The following is a 22,327-nucleotide window of genomic DNA, read 5'->3' on the forward strand; positions in this document are numbered from 1 at the left end:
GGTGACATGATATCATGTGTCCAAATTATGTAACATTTCTTTCTTAAGTTATTACTTAAGCAAAACTCTAACAATATGGTCCAAAGTAGAATAACTTTATATTGCAAGATCAAAATAATAAACAAAATGAAAAACCAAGAGCTTAATTCAGTAATCATATTGTGGAGTGGATCTAATTTTGTTAGATCATATTCTCTTTACTTTTATTTTAGCACAAGAATATGTATGCTTTAATAAAATTTTATTTAAATTTTAATTTCTTAAATTTTGAAAAATATTTGTCTTTTCGCGAGTTGAACTCATAAATTTTGTGTTAAGCCTGCACATTTTAACATGGTGTGTTATAAAACTTAAATTTTAAAGTCGTGAATTGATTCTTGTATTAAAAATACCCTAAAACAATAAAATTGATATATTAGGAAAACCAATATCATACTTAAATATAATACAACTTAATAAGTTAATTTAAAACAAAAAAACTTACAATGGATGAATAATTCCAATGTTAGATTTTCCAAAAAAAACTCAACCAATTAGATATAATTAATGTAAGAATTATTTTAAAATTATAATTATAATGTATGATTATCTAGTTGGTTAGACATGCACAAGCACAACCACATATTATTCTTAGGGTCAAATGGTTGTGATCTATAGACCGAACGATCATCCTATAAAACTATTACCTCTAATACGGGTCAATCTAAGACAAAGTATTGTTATTATTAATTGAGTCATAATTGAAACCTCATTAATTCAAAGTTCATTCTGAAGTTTATAAATACAGGTGAAATAAAGAGATAGGTGATAACATTTCATACACATTAACTATTTGAATAGTTTAATCTTAAGTGACTTTGACAAAGTATATAAGGTGAGGTAAAGAGGTAGGTGGTGACATTTAATACATATTAAGTCTATAATATATATGAGTTAAAGAGATAGGTAAGGTAAAGAGATAGGTGATGACATTTAATACGCATTAACTATTGAATAGTCGAATCTTTAGTGACTTTGATATAGTATATAAATGTAGGTGAGGTAAAAAGATATGTGATGACATTTAATACGCATTAATTGCTTAAATAGTCAAATCTTTACTTACTTTTGCCTAGTGTTATAAAAACGGGCCACCCAGCCCGACTCATCACGGGTTGGTCACTTAATGAGACAACCCAACCCGACTCATTTATTAGCGAGCCGAAAAAAATTCAAATCTGGCCCACCTCACCACAAGTTGGTGGGTTAGACGGGTTGGCTCACTTAATTACAATTTTTTTTTAAATTCAAACAAATTAAAACTTTTTGTAATTCAAATTTAAATAATTTCACTCTAAAATGATGTTACTCCAAAGACAATTAAAAAAAATTAACATACAACTCAAATATAATCCAAAAGCAAACCCACAAAGCGAATAAATAAGTTTATAATATTGATAATTTTTGTGTCACTTATCTATTTATAAGATTATAGTCTTCGATGGATAAATTTATAATATTTTGTTCTCTTGAAACATCTTTTTCTTTATTCCCATTTACAATATAATAAAAAAAATGTTAACTAGAGCTGTCAAAACGGGTCACGCGGCCCGACCTGACCCGGTCCACCATAGGCTAGTCACTTAGTGAGTCAACCCAACTCGGCTCATTTATTAGCGAGCCAGAAAAAATCGAACCCAGCCCGACCCACCACGAGTTGGTGGGTAAACGGGTTATTGGCTTACTAGCTCACTTAATTACAATTTTTTTAAAATAAAAAAAATTACAAATTTTCTATAATTCAAATCTAAACAAATTTCACTCTCAAATTTCACTCCCATCATGGGTGTTTAATTAATTTTGAAAATAAGGAACTTAAATAATTTTTTCAAACAAAAACAAAATAATAAATATTTTTTATAAAATTAAAATTAAATTTTAATAAAGTCAAATTAGGTAGGTGGGTTGGTGGCTCACCACGGGTTCAACCCGCATGAGCCGGGTTTAAATGAATCGGGTTGAAATATGACCCAATAAAAAAAATACATTTTTTTCAAACCCAACTCGGCTCAAATCCGTGGTGGATCGGGTTGGCCCGCGGGTTGTGACCCATTTTGACAACTCTAATGTTAACTAATAATATTGAAACACAAAATAATAAATAATTAAATTAAACTAGGTGGGTTGGTGAGTCAACCTGGCTCACCACGGGTTCAAGCTGAGTGAATAGGGTTGAAAATTGACTCGTATAAAAAAAATTATTTTTTTCAAACCCAACACAACTCGAACCCGTGGTGGCCTAAGTTGGCTCACGGATTCTAACCCATTTTGACAACACTTCTTTTGCCTAGTTTATAAATATAGGGGATGTAAAGATAGGTGATGACATTTAATATGCATTAACTGTTTGAATAATTGAATCTTTAGTGACTTTGAGTAGTCTATAAATATAGATGAGGTAAAGAGGTAAGCAATAACATTTAATGCGCATTAACTACTTAAATGGTCGAATCTTTACTCACTTTGGCATAATCTATAAATATAGGTGAGGTGAAGAAGTAGGTGATGACATCTAACATGCATTAACTATGATATAGTTAGGGGTGGGCAAAGTGTCCTGTACTGCACTGCACTATAAAAATTTACAGTTAACTATAAACCAGTTTAGAAAAACTGTACTAAACTAAAAAATAGTTCAGAGTAACTGAACTGAACTATTTTCTAGTTCAATTATACTGCAGTACAGTTCAGTTAACTAATTTTTTGTTTATCATAGTACAATTCAATTAACTACATTTTCCGATTTCCCAAACGCTCATACCAGCATCAAGCATGAACCATGAAGTGCTGGATTTATAGAATTTCTACCATTGGACTGGGTGGTTAATATTGAAGAACAGATGTAAAAGGGTCATGGTAAACATTGAATATCCATATAAAAAATTAACTAGAACATTAATATCATTAAGGATTTCAGAGTAAACATTCAAATGGAATAATAAGTGAAGACCAATACAATTACAAGTCATGACAGAGAGATCTTGAGAAATGAAATCTTAAAAGTTTGGACAGGACCATTTACCAAAGAAGAAAATTTAGCAACTGAAGTAAAAATGCGAGCATATAAAAATGGGCATTCAAGAGGACCTGGAATAAAAGTGAAAAAATAAGATTAAAAAAACATTACCACGGACACAGTTGCATTCATTAAATCAGAATGGAAGCTTAAACGAGGGCAAGGGAAGAGTTGAAATCAACCTATTAGAGAGTCTACTGCAAAAATATCCAATTTTTACAAACATTCGTTAGCAACCAAGTAGCACAGACACGATCGAACAAATATTAACGAAATTAAAATTCCATAAACTCTAATTCAAGCATGAACGACCACATGCATGAAAAGGGCAATTGGGATCTCACACAATGAAAATTAAAAATAGGTAAAAAGGAAAATTGATGGTAGATCGAAGCGTACGAGGTTCCTTGGTTGTAGATGTCGATGGAAACTGAGACCCTTTCCGCACCAGACTTGAGTTTGTTGAGGGAGGCCTTCTTGTGCGTGACGATGAAGGGAACGTCAAAGGAAGCGTGTGAACACAGCACCAAAGAAGCTAAAAGCGCAAACGCCACGCCGGTACACTGTGCAGGGCACTTCCCAATCGAAACCGGTCACGCCGGTACACTGTGCAGAAGGGGTTGAACTGTGTAGAGTTTTCGTTGGAAGAGATTAGAAGGAGGTCTTGAAGTGCGTAGGGTTTTCGTTGGGAGAAAGTGGAAATGAGGACTCAGACTAAAAAAAATAAAAACACAGTTCACACCAGTTAACTGTACTAAAAGTATAAAAAGTTTAGTTTATTTAAACCGAACCAAAAATAAGTTATTCAGTTTTTAGTAAAAACAAATTAGTTTCTTTTAAGTATAATATACTACAGTTAACTGTAATTCAGTACAGTACAATTATTTTTGCCCACCCCTAGATATAGTTTATAAATAGATGTGAGGTAAAGAAGTAGATAATGATATTTAATACGCATTAAGTGCTTAAATAGTCAATTTTTTACTGACTTTAGTATAATATATAAGGACACTGATACAATGACACGCCCACGTGACAAAAACATTCAAATGACACGCTACAGTTCAACTTTTCCTTTCAAAATTACCCTTTCAACCTTAATAAATGTTTAAAAAAAGTGGAACCGAGTGTCATATGAATGTTTTTTTAATTGTCAAAGTAAAATTTCCAATTTATAAATATAAGTGAGGTAAAAAAATATATAATGACATTTAATATTTATTAACTATTTGAATAATCTAATGTTTGCTATAATTAGCATGAGAATATCTTTTACATAAGTAAACAACAAACTAAGACATAAGAATAAATATTTAAACCTTCGACAACACATGAAACAATAAACCTATGATTAAACTTTTGACCTAGACAATATACCCGAAAAAAAAATATATTTAACTATAATCTCAAATTAAAATATTTAATTATGCCATAAACTTTACGTATTGATCGTATAGGCGTCCTATGAGGCAATATTAACTAACAGTTAAAATAATTTAGATATGAATTGGTGGATTTGATAATGAGGTGCGTGATTTGTGGGAATTGGATGGGTCTGCAAAAGCTGCGTGATTTACGGAAAAAGGTGGGTCCAGCAGCAAAAAACACTTTAGTTTGGTTTGTGCTGAAGAATAAAAAAGCCTCTTACATTTTCTTCTACCTCTGAACTATATATCTTCATTGTTGGTTTGTAGGTTTCAGTGATATAGAAGCGTAGGTTCATGTTTTCTCCCTTCCTTTTCCAGTCTTTATGCTATCTTCTATTTTTCGTTTCTTTACATTTTAGATCAGACAATCCATATGGTAGACTGCTTCATCCCGAAACAACTTTAAGATATAACAATACCTTGTCGTTTTCTTAAATTTTCGAATACGAAATCCAATTTTTTTTTTTTTTTTAAGTTTTAAATCACATAATTGTAAGAATCAAAATCACATTTCAGAATATTTATTCTTCCAATATTATGGATTATATGGTTCGGTTTGTGGTTACTTGGGTCATTATTTTGGATAACTTATTTAAAAGTGTGTAATAATCTTTTAGATTATGTAAATTAGAAATATCTATAATTGATTTAGTTGTAATTTTCTTTAATAGAATTCTAAAGGTTGATAAGTATTGCGTTGTCTAACATTCTAAAAATACGGTGTAAACCATATAATAGAATGATCACATATAATAATATTAGAGTTCAGTTCTTACACTAAGTAGAGCGAACGCAAGCCTAAAGCCAAAAGGCCTTACAGAAAAAGTTGTAACTTAAACTGTACAGAAGTACAAGTCTGACCGATCGGTTTACAAAAGGAAAATACTGAACGGTCGTTCCTAACAAAAGGGAAGGTGATCAAACGACTACCTTAAAACAACTAAACTATCGACCGAACGTCCTACTATTCGGTCTTAACTTCACCTCCACCAGATTTTCTTCCTCCAGCGCCTCTTCCAACTGAACGTCTCCTTCTGCTCACATCCACACGGATGTGAGCAGAAGGGAAGGTGATCAAACGACTACCTTAAAACAACTAAACTATCGACCGAACGTCCTACTATTCGGTCTTAACTTCACCTCCACCAGATTTTCTTCCTCCAGCGCCTCTTCCAACTGAACGTCTCCTTCTGCTCACATCCACACGGATGATCATTGCAATGACAAAGACGGACGTACAAAACAAGACAAGACAGGAAACACAGGGTAAGCTTATGTAATTTAATTCATGTATAAACATACATTTCACACAATCAATCACACAAAATAGATTTCAGCATACATTTCACATAAGGCCTAATACTAGACTGACTGTCCGGACTGTATGAAATTTGTGTAGCTACAGGCGTTCATGCACCCGGGTGATGTAGTAATTGGAATACTCTCATCAGCTGTCACCCGAGGTTAGTCCTATCTGTCCAAAGTACCTCTAAGGACAGGAACCTCCTGTCGTTCCCACACATGACCCGCCCTCCTCTACGTGAGGACGAGTACTCATGGAACATCAGGATGAACCGCCAGCATTAGCATGACCACAGTCATACTTTACCAATTCCAATATTCATCCATGAGACGTTCCTCCTCGGAACGCTCGTTCAAAATCCAACATTTAGATCCATATCACATTCCCTTCATATTTCATTCATAATCATTCTCAATTTCATCTTTCATTATCAATCATCTCAATTTTCATTTTTCATTACCAATCAGTTAAATTCCATCTTTGTTCAAAGATTATTACGGACACCCGATACCGAACGTTCCATCCTCACTCAGAACAAGGACGAACACTTGGAACGAGACAGAGAAGTCTCCCGTTCTAGAATAGAATAAGACCAAGAGGGTTACTGTCAGTTTTAAGAAAGAAACCGAGTACAACTATATGTCACAAGAACGATTAGAACGAACGTTACTTACAAAATGAGTCAGTTGAATGAACTGACTCTCGTGAGCTCAAACCCAACACCTCAACGAACAGGCCAAGTATTAAAGCTCTAGGCCGGAACCAATGAAGGTAGACACGTCAAGACCTTTAAAGAATCATACTTAGAAGAATTCACATAAAGAAACCTAATGTCAGTCAATGACCGAACACGGTAAAGGAAAAATTCTATTGAAGTTGGACGAACGCTATTTTCAACAAGATATATTATAAAAGAAATGAGACGATCGCTTGGTGTAAGACCAAACACTACTCAGAACGATCACTTGGTGTAAGACCAAGCACCATTCAGACGATCGCTTGGTGTAAGACCAAGCACCACTCAGAACGATCACTTGGTGTAAGGCCAAGCACCATTCAGACGATCGCTTGGTGTAAGACCAAGCACCACTCAGAACGATCACTTGGTGTAAGGCCAAGCACCATTCAGATGATCGCTCATGCACAGTATTTCAAAAAGAAGACAATCGTCCTCAACTAAGATTCTTCCCAAATGAAAGAATCCAAGTCTAACCAAGGTTACTAGTATTACCGAACGCTCGATGACAAACGTACATTATCATAGGGAAATTTCATATCTAGGACTCATTTATCTTCCACTCATTTCTCAATACATAATTTCATAACTTTACAAATTCGTATCATAATAAATTTTCATGCTTCATACAATCCATAACATAGTAAATAATCATATTCCATATAAACAAGCATATCAGCATTCATACTTTACATACATTCAACCACTCAGCAACATGCATTCATTATCAACGAACGTACAAACGAGCATATAATTAAATTAGATAAGCTTCCCTTACCTTTGAGCATGAACGAGCGTCCTAGAGACAGAATACTGTTTGCGTGACTACACCTTCTTCTACCCTTACACTCAACAATTCTTCAACTAACCAAACAACAGACCAAAAATGGTTCAGAAAGAAACTATGAACTCATGCAACCAGAACTTGATTTGCATGTACCAGATAACAAACGACTAACTAGAAAAGAACTTACCAGTTCAGAACTCGAAACTGATCGGTTCAAACTGAAGCTCTTGACGCCGAAAGTGCTTCCACGGTGCCTGAACGGAGATCGGAGTAGAGAAATGGTGAGATTTGGTAGAGAGAAGGGAGAGCTTTTAGAGAGAAGGAGGAGAAATGAAATTATCAGAGTTTTGAGGAAGACGGGTGCATGCAGAGAGTGGCGTGAGTTTTCCTAGAATTCAAAGTTTTACTTCCCACCTCAAAACGGACGTCCGCTCACCTGCCAACACCTGCCCTCTACCAGCTGAGTGTCAAGCCTCTATTTTGACACGTGAATTCCACTTAAAACGAAACCTGAGTGGATTTTTATGGTTCTGACACGTTGTGTACAAATGATGAGATTAGATATTATAAGAAAATTTTTAAATAGTAATTAATTTTTAGAGACTAATAATTAATTATTAAAGTGTTTAATTTAGACACTTGTATATAAACTAAAACTTATTTGTATCTAAAATAATAAAAAATTATAATTAGTGACCGATGTAAGAGCTTGAAAATGAAATGCTATTGGGCCCTGCAGCCTGGCCCAAGAAGCTAAGGGCACTAGGACCTCAGAAGAGGCCTTATTTTCTAGCTCTGAGTTCATCATCCAGTTACTCTTTCTCTCTCTAAACTCAGTTCCATTTTCCTCTTCTTGCTCTGATTTCTCTCTACTTTTCCACCACTTCTCACCGTTGAAATTTCAAATAGTAGTGTGCTTTCGTTCACGGAGTTGAGAGCTTCCCATTCATCCGATTAAAATTCTGCTTTGGACGGGTAAGTTATCTTTCTCTGTTCCTCCCTTTCCTTTGAACCTAGGGCATGCAATTTTCTAGTTGCATGAAATCAATGGATTTCCCCTCTAGATTCTCTACCTATTCTAACTTTAAGAGATGTCTCTATATCCAATTTGACATTTTGTAGATCCTGTTGAACTTGCTTCTATGCAAGAGTACTATTTTGGGGTTTCCTTTAAAGAGTGTTGTACTTGTAACCACTAAGGTAAGGGGAGCTAATTATTTTTGTATGAATTTATTTTATAAAAATATATGCATATGAATGTTGAACTGGTGTGCTCTGGTGAAACTGTTTTGTGACTTTTATTTTATTGGGTGTTATAATTGAAACTGTGAAATTGTGCATGTTGTGATGTGATGAATTTAATCTGTTTTGAATGAGTTTGTTGGCTGAAATTGATCTTGTTGGAAGGTCTGGAGTAAGGGTTATGTAATAGCATGTATATGGGTATTAAATAGATGTACTGTTTGAGGTTGCTGTGAGAGGAAGTGAAAATATTAAAATTAGGCATTTCAGATTTAGAGCATAAGAGAACAGGGTAGATAATTTAAATAAATTAATTGTTAATTGTTGAGAGCCTTTCTTTGTTGGTAGGATAGAGAACCTTAAAAACCTGAGTTGGCACATTCCTGATCATAGAGCAGCCCTGGCCTGGTCCAGTCAGTTGTGACTAGTCATATGTGCTGGCGTCGAAAGTGAGTTTGATGCGTTCAGACATCTGAGTCCTCTCCGGTGGGTAAAGAAAAATCTTTACTACGATGAAAATAAAATAAAACAAGTTGATTGTAGATGCATAAAGTTATCATGTGTTAATTTCTAATCAATTATAATTTTAGGAAATCAGTCACTGTGTGTTTGGAATTTAAAGTAAGGATCATATAAATATATATATATATATATATATTTATAAGATAAAATATATATATATATATATATATATATATATATATATATATATATATATATATATATATATATATATATATATATATATATATATATATATTAGTTTAATGGTGCGTTGGTATTTCCAAACAATAACTCTAATATCCATTTTGCACTTTATGATTTACCGAGTGGACAGTTAATTATGATTAATTTAGAATCCAGAGTAGCCTTGATTGCAGCAAAACAGGTGCCTGAAAAGAGAGTTTGATATGCTTCTAATATAATATAAATATGTATATTTAAGAGATACTGTATGTATCATATATATATATATATATATATATATATATATATATATATATATATATATATATATATATATATATATATATATATATATATAATAAAGTAAGATAGTTGTTTCTTATATTGAAACGTGAGTGTTAATCAATAATTATATTACTTGTAGGTATGTATAAATTGATGCATTTTATGAGCTATTATGGGTTAGTTGGAGTTGTTTGGTTCTTGGTATTGATTAACTTAGATTCAATTGTGGAGATGTTATTTTTAAAATTTGTGAGTGGTGAGTAATGTATATTATTGAGATTGTGTATATGTTGATTGTGGCAGAAAGTATATGATTACAAAGTGATGAAAGTATGATCCAAGTTGTAAATCAAGTTCCATCTGTGTAGGATCTCTTGGTGAGATCCTTAGTGTTTTAGAATGAAAGTAGGAGCTCAGTCTTGGGGGTCATTCTGAAACTCCAATGGCTAATCATACTCAAGTAGAGGATTAATCCATGTGGTGAGGAGTAGCAAGAGGTCTTAGTCTTGGGGGCTTCCAGTATGCCTCAAGGCCCGGAATAGGCTAACCTCGTGAGTGTGGCAGGGTGGGGAACCCAAGTTTCATAAGTCACCACGAGTGCAGGACCCACCATAGCTCGACTATCATTCTAAGTCCGGACGAGTCAAGTCTAGTTTATGACATGTTCCTTTGTATGGTTTAACTTGCTTGGCTTAAAGTATTTATTTGATGAATTGTTTACTTTAATATAGTATGCTTGCTTGTGAAACTAGCTCACCCTTGCTTGTGTGTTCGTGCTTTGTTTGAGTATGTTTCCTGTTGCAATGATCATCCTAAATTAGATGTGAGCAGATGAAGAGGAGGTGTCTGTGGAGCAAGCGCTGGAAGAAGGTGATGCTGCAGCTTAGTATGTCTAGGATCTTGATTAGTAGTATTATTCTGATGATAATTCACATTGATCCTTTATATTTAAGAGACCAACTCTGATTCTGTTTTGGATGACTGTAACCAATATAGTCTGTTATATGTCTCTAACTGCTTTCCAATATTATAACCGAATGACGTTTTTATTATATATGCATGTCGTATATTATGGGGATGTCACAACCGATGATAATTTAAATTGGTCACTAGCATTAGTTATTAAGATTTTTGGTTATTAAAAAAATTAGTAAACAAATCTATCACTAATTAATATATTAACCAATTAGATATTAGTTATTGGACTTTAATTATTGGGAAAACCGAAATTTATTAACCTTTAAGCTTCAGTTTTCTTAATAATGGAAGTTTAATATTTGAGGTTAGTGACAATTTTGAAATTTTCTTAAATCTTATAGGTTTCCGTTCCTTTAAAATCAAAGCATAGATGTTGTTTAGGTCTTAATTTCTCAGTAACCGAAACTTCACGTTTAAATAAAATATTTAAGCTAAAAATGATAATTTTGAGATTTTCACAAATTTATAGGTTTTAATTTTTTTAAAACCAAAATATATAGATTATATAGATGTCAGTTTCCTAGCTACCAAAGTCTAAAAGTTCACAAAATTTTAAAAAGGATCACTGTGTTTTTATAAAACTAAAACATATAAATCGATTTCAAAAGCTAAAACTACATTAGTGTTTGTAAAAGTATTTCATATGCAAAAATTGTCTATTAAGAAAAACAAGAAAGTAATACATATATTTTGGTAAATTGTGAAAGATATGGATATTGTAGGTGTTTCTAGAATAAATTACAACTAATTATTAATAGTATTCACAAACATGATTGTCTCTTCTTATTATAAGAAAAATTGATTAAGAAAAGTGGAGGATGAATTTATAAGGTTGGGTATTAAAATTATAATCATTGACGAATACACTAATTATTCATATGTCAACACATTAATAATTAATGAAAATTTATGTTTAATGATATTCAGTGAAGCTTTAAAACATTTTATTTATTTTGAAATAGTACAATAAAAAATAAGTTTATATATTCAAGATGAAAAATATGTCATAAAATCAAATTGCAACATATCTAATAAACTGGTTGGAGCATAACATGTATATTTAATGACATAAATGAGATGATAGTTCAGGAATATTACTAATATTTTTTTATGCACTATAATTGAATTAAATTTGTGTTTAATTAGGGGTAGGCAAAATAAGATGTGTAAAATTGAATTAAAAATTAGTTTAAACTGAATTGAACTATTTTTTATTATATTAAACTGCATTGAATTAGAATTTGTTTTTTATTTTGACACAACATAATATTAAGACAGGTCAAAATAAGTTAAAGGTCAAGATGGATTAAGTGAGATTGAAAGTCAAGACAGATTGACTTGATTCGAGTTTCGAAACGGGTTAGGCTGTAGGCTGAATTAAAGGTTGAGACAAGTCGTGTAGGACCAAAGCTTGAGATAGGCTTGGTCGGGTTAAAGGTTGAAATAGATCAGGTTTGCCAAAATGTTGAGACCAGTTCATGTCAAAATTTTGCTAAATTCGGTGAAGATGTCCACAATCGAAACTTGATTGAGTCAATTTTGATCGAAATTTGGCCAAGTCAATCCCGACTAAAAAATTGGCTAGAACAGCCACGGTCGAAACTTAGTTGAGACGTGTTCGACCGAATTCGGCTGGGACAGTCACACTCAAAAACTCATTCGAGTTGGTCCGGATTGAAATTCAGTCGAGTCGATCCCGACTATTTTTCACACATTCAAGTCAATCCCAAAAATTGGTCAAATTCAATCGAGTCGATGATAGTCAAAACTCAATCGAGTTTGTCCTTACCAAAATTCAACTAAGTTAGTTCTAATCAAAGTTTGGTCGAGTCAATAACAATCAAATTAAACTACAATTTTAAAAACTCTCAAATGAGAAAAAAATATATAAAATGAAATAGTTTTAAGTTAATATAGATAATTAAATTATAATTTTAAAATTTTAACTTTTTAAAATTAAACTATAAAATAACACAATTCAAATTTTAATGTATATATTTCAATTTTTTATATAATGTAGTACAATTAATTAATAGCTTAGTATACTTCGATTACTAATTACATTATTTCAATAATAACAAATCCATCATGCATTTTCAGATAGATTGTTTTGGAAACTGCCTAGAATATTATCCAAAGTAATCTACAATGTGTTCAACATTTTATTAATAGAAAAACAACAAATAAGATAAAAAAGAGAAGATCAATAAAGAAAATAACTCGCATACGTCAATTTTTGTCAATCAATAATAATAATAAATAAAGTAAAAAATCAATAGTACATAAAGTCAAAGGTCATCACATTGATAAAATGGTGCAAGTATTATGTGAATAAGAAAAGAATGATTTTTTTTCCTATTTAAATAATGAAAGGATATTTTACTAAAGGAAATATTGTGAAATTCTCTAAAGAAAATAAAATACCTGACAACTTATTTTAATCATATAATACATTGTAATAGTATTTTAAGTTTAAAAATTAAAAATAAATTATTATTTTAAATTATTTTTTTTTCTAAGTCTCAAAATACCACCAACGTTTACTAAATGTACCACATTCATAGGGTGTACAAAGAAATGATAGGTGCAGAAAGAAGGTGCCCTCGTTAATATGGAGAGGGCCCATCATTCTTCATGTTTGCTGTGTTTTGAGTCCATAAACCAAAGACGTGTCCATTCAATCAGTACGAGAAAATGGTAGAACGAAAACACTCTTTTTATTAATTTTTTTCTTCTTCTCAAATGATTATTTAAAGATGTTGAATAATTTTCTTTATATCATAATACGAATATGTTATAATATATTTTTTATTTATTTTAAATAAGAAATTATTCCATTCCAAAATACATTGATAGTTTAAAACCGCCATTATCATTTGTTTGTTTATGTCCACATTTCTGACTACGGGTAAAACTGTGCTTTTATAAGCAACATTAAAATATTTTAGGCTTCGTGTACATGGATTAATTAAATTTTTTTATCTTTGGTTTAAGAAGTGGAAATGTGAAAGTAAATTAGAAAATAAAATAGTGAAAGTTTAAATTGTTTATATTAAATAAAAAATTATTGAAAAGTTATTCTTTTTTTCAATCAATTCTCCTTATTCAAAAATGGAAAAAGGTGAGAAGAAATATTATTTTTTTATCCAAATATTTTCTAATCAACAAACTCTACAAGTATTTTTTTATATATTGAAATAATTTCAAACTTTTTCAAGATTTCTATTTATGGATAAATGTCTCAAATAAATCATTCTATTATTCGTTATCTTATTTAGTTTCTATTAATGTAAAATTAATTCAATTGCACTATTTCAATTTCAATAAATAGCATTAAGATTGCAGTCACATGACATGCTGACTTTGCAAATCTTAACCATGTGGCACATCCAGAGTATTAGTGATGTGGATTTTATAATTTTGAAATGAAAGAAATTTGGAATTTGATTAAATCCCTAATATGGAGAAATCCCTAATTAAAAAGGGTGTGTGAGGTGTTGGAAGTTGTTCTTCTTCGATGCGGGTGCCTGGGTGGTGAATGTACTTCTTCTTCTTTGAACAGGATGTCCAAGGACCATTCATGTGGGTGGCGCAAGAAAAATCCTAGTGTTTGTTTTCGTGGTGGTAGAGGTTCTAGGTGTTTAGATGATTCACCGATTTGCCATTATGGACAAAAATATGTGTTGAGAACTATGAAAACTACGAAGAATCGAGACAAACAATTTTGGAGTTGTTCTAAGTATAAGGTAAGATACTTTAAACCTATGTATTTTGTGTTTCTGTTTCTGAGAAAAGGCCATTGTCATTGATTGTTTTGTCTATAGAATGATACTGAAGACGTTGGTTGCAACTACTTCAGATGGTCCACTGATGTTGGGTTTGAGGAAAGGGGTACCTAGTTCAAGTGTGAAGGAAAGAAAGATACTATGTTGAATAGTGAAGAAAGGGAGACTGGTAGGAAACTGATACTTAATTTGGAGAAATCTGTCTTGATTGTTCAAAAGTGGATGAAGGTGTTGATATGGGTGGTTTCTGTTTTATGTGTAATAAACATAATTTTAGTTTCAACGTTGATGAGAATTGGATGATGTGTTCTACCTTTGTTGTACCTTTGTTTTGTTTTAATGAATTGAAGACTTGTTTTAGACTTGTGGATCTTGCTATCTAATTTAACTTTAATATGAACAGATGGCATGGAAAATACATCCAAAAAATCTTGCTTCTTAGCAAAATACGTCCCTAAATCCCATTTGTAATCAACCATAGTTTTTGGCATGGAAAATGTATCGAACTTCCCATAACTCTCTTCCTCATCGTGTTCTTCATCATGTTTTGCTGCACTAAGTAATTCTTCAGATTTCCAATCATCATCGGACAAACCTCTATTATGATCACTACTTATGTCATCATTCTCACTATTTGACATCTGAGTCCATGATGGTCCACCATATTGACTTGAAACACTTTGCACATCAACTTCCACATTACCACACTAATCTCTGTCTCCTAACTCCTCTTCTATATCACAATCAACATTTATATTAACTAGCCCTTCCATACACTAAATATTAACATCAACATTGCCATCATCACCACTCGAACTCCAACTTCCAACATCAAATTCCTCCTCTACAATTGATGTACGTTCATAATCACCCCTAAATTGTGTATCACCAATATCTCCTTCACAAGCAACCACCTCAACTTGTGTTTCAATTTGACCTTCAACAACAATATCACCTTTACCTTTTTCTTATAACACAACAACATTTTCTTCATAGTCACCTACCTCACCCTATCTTTCACTCTTACCTTTATCCGCACCATCACATTCACCTCTCTGACCTTCAATGTTAGGCACCTCAAATTGTATTTCACTCTTATGTTCACATTGACCATCACCTATATGTACACTCTGACCACATTCAGGCAACACACCTTCAACTTCTACTTTAGGTGTATTATTAAGAACATATTCTAGCAAATGTATCACCTCATGTTCTGACACTGTGTGAACCACAAATAGACTAACCTGACCATTTAGTCTAGCTAACCATGTGCATGACTCTAATGTCATCACATAAAAGCTCTAACCTGTTATCTAAGATAAAACCCCCTCCTACACAGTATCACAATTCTTTAAACCCATCATATCCCAACCTTTTGACTAGACTTACTATAAGGAAGTAGCTCCACATGTTTGGGTCAAAAGATAACGTTGAAGTTTTCCCCTCATACTTTAGTTTCCCATCATTTAAGAACTTTCCTATGTTATGGAAAACAACTTCAAAATCATCCTCCATGACATACACAACTATAAAAATATTTAACCTATAAAATAATAATATAACTTCAACAACAAAAATTAAACAAATTTAATGCAAAACGCACTGAAAGAGACACTTCAACAACACTTTAAACATGAGGAACCATATTGCAATGAATAAGGAAACACAATTCAACATGGAACATTGTGGGACAACCCTGATATTGACGTTTGCAAAATGGAAAAAGCATAAAACGATAAAATCATCAAACGATAAACTCAAAACCGCATTGACTAACCTTCCACGCGAGATTGATCTTGAAGAACTTCGTGATTCCAGTGAACAACGTCTAATAGATGACGCTAAAATCCTCCAACGAAACCCTAATCGTCTTGATCGACAACTAATTTGATTGTAAAAATATCAATTTGGAACGAAAATAAAAAACCCACTCAAACCTTACTTTTGCTAATTTCCCTAAGTTATCCCTGATTTAGCATTAACACGTTTTATTTTAATTTAATTTCACCTTTTTAAATCTTAAAATAATTAAATTTCAGGTAATGGTACCTAATTCTGTCACATGGTTAAGATTTGCAAAGTTAGCATGTAACGTTACTGCAATCTTAACGTCGTTTACTGAAATTAACAACAAAAGTGCAATTGAATCAATTTTACATGAATAAGGACCTAATTAAGATAACAAATAACAAAATTTTTTTTTTGAGATGTTTCTGCATAAATAGGAACTTCGAAAATGATTAAATCTTTTTCTATCCAAATATTTTCTAATCAACAAACTCTACAAGTATTTTCTATATATCGAAATAACTTCAATCTTTTTTGTTGCAGAATAGATATAGTTCAAGAGAAAAATTTACGGTAATTTTTCTTAATTTAGTTTTCTACTCATATAATTATGATTGTTTCATTCCATATGATTATTTGGGATAACACTAGTGTTTTTTTCGTTCATAATAATTTACAAAAAGTAATAATATTATAATGTATAAGGAGGTTAAATGTCTCAATTTTTTCTAAATATTTTTCTATGTTGTCATACTCTACCATCACCTTATATACGATAGGAGGTGCATCTTTATATTCTTAGAGTTACTAAAAGATTTTTCAAATAATTCATATTAGATATTATGTTAAATTTAACAGTTGAGTATGCTAACATAAAAAAAAATCATCAATCATTTTTCATCACAATAAAATTTGTTAAAATAAAAAGAAAAAAATGAATACAAAATATGGATAGACACCAAACGAAATTCATACTGAAATTACATTTTACAAATCAAAGAAATATAATTAAATAAATGAAAGTAAAATATTAAACCATTTATAATGTTTTTTATAAATAAAAATCAAATTAGTTAACTTATCAACACAATAAGTTTTTAGAAAAAAACATGAGAAACTTTAAACTGTATATTTTTACAAAAATGCAAGCATTAATGTTATCTTCTTCTAAGATTTCAAGGAACTACTCATTAATCCAAGAAATCATAACAAACTAAAATATAATCACTCTTCAACAAAAGTCTCTCCTCCCTCCAAACTTGCTTTAAAGCATAAATGTCTCATATAAAATCAACATAAATATAAGTATGCACCCATAAAATAAATGAGAAACAACTAACATATTAATTTTGAATTCATCCAAAAATATAAGCATAAACAATCTATAATTAGTAGATGGAACTTATCATATTATGATTTTAAAAAATCAAAGACAATATTACTCATATATTTCTTAGATTTATTTTTAGTTATGCACAAACTTCTTAATTTGAAAAACAACAAAGTAAAACGAATTGAATGTACTATTGTTTCTCACCCCTAAATCACCTAGATAACGTAACCACTTTAGTCACCTTTTAAAAAGAACTATTATTTTTATAAACTGAACAACCAAATCTAAAAAAAAATGTAAATAATGAAAAACTCTTTTCAATAATTCTCACGATTGTATAACAATAGTGAAACAAATAGAGGAAAGACTCAACATTATTCTCACGGAAAAAAACACAAAATATATAATCACTTTCTTTTTGAACATTTAAATCAATAAATAAACTGTGATACATTCATTTCTAAAGAACCAAAGTTTTAGTTAATGACAATATCTAATCAAATCAAATTATCCACACATTTCAGACCAAAAAAATAATTTATTTTTTAAATTTTTGATAAAATACATCAATATTATTTAAAATTCGATTAAGTAATATCTTCATCCCTATTAACTATTAAAAAAGCAATCATAAAAATTGACAACAAACGAAATTTTTTTTTCAAACGAACTGATTTAACAACATAATATAACCTTAGATTTTGCTAGTAAAGTGTTTTGATTTTTGAAATAGATGAAATAATTTATTTTTGTGTAATATAGCCTAGGTAAGAGTACCGTGGTAAAAATAAAACACACATATTTTTCGGTGATTACATATTATTAATTATTCTTTTCCAATTAGAGCATTGCAATAAAAACTTATTAAATAAAATATTGCCCCAAAAATATTTATAATCTCTAATAGAAAACAGTAGATTAAATAAGTACCGAAGTACTCCTTTAATTCCATTTTATGTTATGTTAAAGGTTTTCTTAGTATTAAAAACAATAATAAGTTATCCAGTGAATATATTTTTTACTAAAATATTCTTACTTGTTTTTCTATTTTATTTTTTATACATCTTTCGCATTAAAATAAACCATGATTACATATCTCTACCGACACATCTATCTGGATATGATTTTATGAATAATTAAGATACTAAATATTGTTGCTTTAAATGAACTAATATTGTTGAACACTATATTTCTCTCTTGTTATATAACTAAGTATACTAATTTATGTTGTTCTCTGCATTTATATATATACTAAATATTGTTATATTAATGGTATATTAATTTTTTTTAATAAGTTTTAAAATATTAAAATCAGTATTCACTAATTTATTTTGAAGACAACATAGAGATAATATTAAAAGCTCAGCGGAAAATGACATTTTAATAATTTATATTAGTCTTAATGTTCAAATGACAATTCATTTAAAATATATAAGAAAACTTAAATAACTTGAATATCCATTTTATTTATTATACTAAGTTAAGAAAGCTTGTTTATCAACCTGTCACTAAATTAAGTGAACATGTTGAGATTTTGAGTTTAGCCTGATCTGTTTTAATTAAGACAAAAATTGAAAAATAACTGAGAATTAATTTTTTTATTACATGTTTTGAAGTATAAATATGTTATATTATTATAATTCAAATCATAAACAGTTAAGTTGTAACTATTAATAATAATTAAATAATTTAATATATAAATAATAATTTTTAATTTATTGATCTCAAAATATTAATTAATTATTTAAAGACTTAAAATATTATTATAATTAAATATATTTTAAAAAATATATATTTATTTTAAAAGTATAGAATAAAAAACTAAAATTAAAAGGAAAAAACTGACAAGGTGATGAAGTGGACCAAAAGTTATTCCAAATTTCGAAATGAAAGATATTTTTAAAATATGGAGATGAACGGAGAAATATAGGGTAATGTAAGAAGAATCACTTGTAAAAACACATTGAGAAAATTTCACACCAATGTGTTAGAAATAAATTCGTTTAAAAGATGAAAATATCATTTTAAATTTAAAACAATAAGATCTTTAAAGCAATGTAAAACTTGTAATTAACATCAAATTCTTACTAATTTGTATTTTTTTTTCTCACCCTTCTATACCCAAAATCAGTGTGGAAGAATATGGTCACTGCACCACACAACTTTTTTTTTATGCGTATTTTATTTTATTTTATAATAGTTTCCATGCGTTACTTTAGAAACAGCTATGAACATAGCATCATTTCCTAAAACACTTAAACGATGACAAAACATGTATGGAAAAACACGCTTTTACAACTCCTCATACACACGTACAAACAAAAACAACAATCACAAATCTCCCCACCACTAACATTCTTACTTCCATTACATCATAACAAATATGCCTTTCTTTGTTTTTTTTCTTGCTAATTAATTATCAATTTCTTAAGAAGTTTATCACTAACGAGATTATTAATTTGTGATTAAAATGAGATAAGCATGCAGATGTAGGGTATGAGTGAGATTGGATGAATAAAGGTGGTTGTGATGACTTGTTTAATTAGTAATTAAGGTTAATGCAAATTCAAATGAATATGAATATGAATATGATTATGATGTATCTAAAGTAGCGTTCAATGTCTCTAAAATTGAACGGAAGTTGGTCTGAAAATTGTAACCCCCTCTTTTCCCAAACCACACATTACCTCACATTTATAAATACTGTCTTTTTTCCGCATTCTCCTTAGTCTCTCCAAACCCATTCGCATTCTCCTCTTTCTCTCCGATATGGAATTTGCCTCCGAACATGATTTCCCCAATTTTGAAACCATTCCTCATACCTTCAGCTCATGCTTTTTCTCTGCTCAACTATACCCCACAGACAAGTAAGCTACTCTTTCTTCACTGTCTTTTGCTTAGTATTATTCCTATGGAACAGTTTCTCGTGACTTTCGAGGTTGATTGCAACTTTCTTTCTTTTATTTTGTCTTATACGATAAACAGTACTATATTGTTTTTTTTTTTGTTCGCGTGTCTGGATGAGTGGTATTTTAATGGTGTGTGTGACTTCAGAACGATGGAGGTTTCGCTTTCACCGTTAGAGGGTTTTTCCGGTCACGATTGGACACAGCAGTTGCCGTATTCAAGTAAGCAACTTTGTTTGAATGAGTTCCCAGATTTGGAAAACCTGGACCTCGATTTTAGCCTCCCACCGCTGGGTGAAGATTTGGAGGAGGTGGAGCAGAAGCCCTTGAACATTATTGTTGTTCCCGAAGAGGGTCATTGCGGTCGCGAGAAGGGTTTTGGGGATGCTTTATTGGCGATTGAAAATGGGTCTGCGATTTGTGTGAAGAAAGAGGAGGTGCAGAATATGGAGCAGATGGCAGTGCCTAGTGCTAGTAGTGGCAGTAAGAAGAAGAAGCCATGTGCTTTGGAATTTGAGGAGATAAAGAAGCATTTTGATGTTCCCATTAATGAAGCTGCGAAGCAAATGAATGTGGGGTTAACCATGTTGAAGAGAAGGTGCAGGGAGCTTAACATCATGAGGTGGCCCCATAGGAAACTCAAGAGCTTGCAATTACTCATCGAGAATGTTAAGGTAATGTACCCAGACATGCTTGTCATGTCCTATGTATGAGTATATCTCTAACATTTAATGAGCATCGACTGAAACAACATTCTCTTTTTATTACCTTATTTCCCGTGTCTTAATTACTCAACCAGTAAATTATTTTGCTTTTATATATTCGCTGAGAAATCCTGAGTTTACAATTGTAGCAGTTGGACCCCACGCGGAATCATAATTAAGAACTTTGTAGTTTGTACTGTTTTGCAATAGTTTGTGCCCCATAAAAAGGGCAGTGAAGGTGACAAGAAAACCAACGTGAAAACTCATTAACCACTGATTTTATTACTTTTCTGTGGTCAATGGTTGAAAGTGGTTGGTATGTGGTGCAGGAATTGGGTTTGGCAGACGAGGTTCCCATGTTGGAGAAGCATAAAAGGTTGTTGGAAAAATTACCAGGACTGGAATTATGTGCAAAAGCCAAGAAGCTGAGGCAAGCTTGTTTCAAAGCTAATTACAAGAGGAGAAGGTTTATGGGTATGACACTCCAAGCTTGACCTTCATGGTTATGCCAGGAATTCGTGGATGAACATGAAAGGAATAGGAGTATATAGAGATTTGAAACATTACATAAAATAGGATGTTGGAGGACTCTACTAGGTAACATAGGTTCATATTGTGAATTAGGAAACTGATTTGACTTCACAACTCATGTTGTTCCTGACCTCTTTACCTCATGTCTTTTAATACTTACAATCTTACTTTTGGAACCTATATCATATGAGTTGCTATTGTGAAGTATTATTGTCCATTAATTCTTGCTATTATTATATGCTTTAATTCTTCTGCAACTACCCAGAAACTGCTTAAAACGATTAACTGATTTATCTTCCCAAAATAACTGAGCCACGACTGCTTTAATTAACCAAGTTTAATGTAATTTTTTAACCTCTTTTATGATCCTCTGCAAAAATGTCTGCTTTTAGGAGAGTATCTTACAAATACTTTTCTTAATCTACAAAATTTATGTTTAAAGACGAAATCTTAATCATTTATCAAACTTGTTTAAAATTGGTTTCAGACATTAGGGATAAAATTGTTGGCTGAATTTAGGTGATTTTTTCTGAAGCAAATCTAACTCTTTTTGTTAAAAGAACTTTATTTAGGACAAAAATATTGAGTAGAACGTAATTTTACAACTTCAATACTCGTTAAAGTGCTCATAAATTAGTTGTGATATTTTTTACTCCGATCTAGTGACATTGATATGATCTAATGCTAACACTTAAAAAGATCATTAAAAAGATCTTAATAATTTCTTTCCAGACCTATTTTTCAAACAACGTGCTCAATGTGTTAGATAAAATGTAT

The 22,327-nt window shown here is 31.2% G+C and overlaps 1 protein-coding gene across 1 annotated transcript; it reads left to right on the forward strand.

Moving 5' to 3' along the window:
- The first annotated feature begins 20,014 nt into the window (after positions 1-20,014).
- Positions 20,015-21,735, forward strand: LOC108331220 (protein RKD4). Its single transcript, XM_017565866.2, has 3 exons — positions 20,015-20,276; positions 20,464-20,989; positions 21,349-21,735. Exons 1-3 carry the CDS (start codon positions 20,179-20,181, stop codon positions 21,511-21,513), a joined length of 789 nt encoding a protein of 262 aa, XP_017421355.1. The 5' UTR covers positions 20,015-20,178; the 3' UTR covers positions 21,514-21,735.
- The last annotated feature ends 592 nt before the right edge of the window (positions 21,736-22,327 follow it).

Source organism: Vigna angularis, chromosome 4, assembly GCF_016808095.1.
Source record: "Vigna angularis cultivar LongXiaoDou No.4 chromosome 4, ASM1680809v1, whole genome shotgun sequence".
Classification (NCBI taxonomy): Eukaryota; Viridiplantae; Streptophyta; class Magnoliopsida; order Fabales; family Fabaceae; genus Vigna; species Vigna angularis.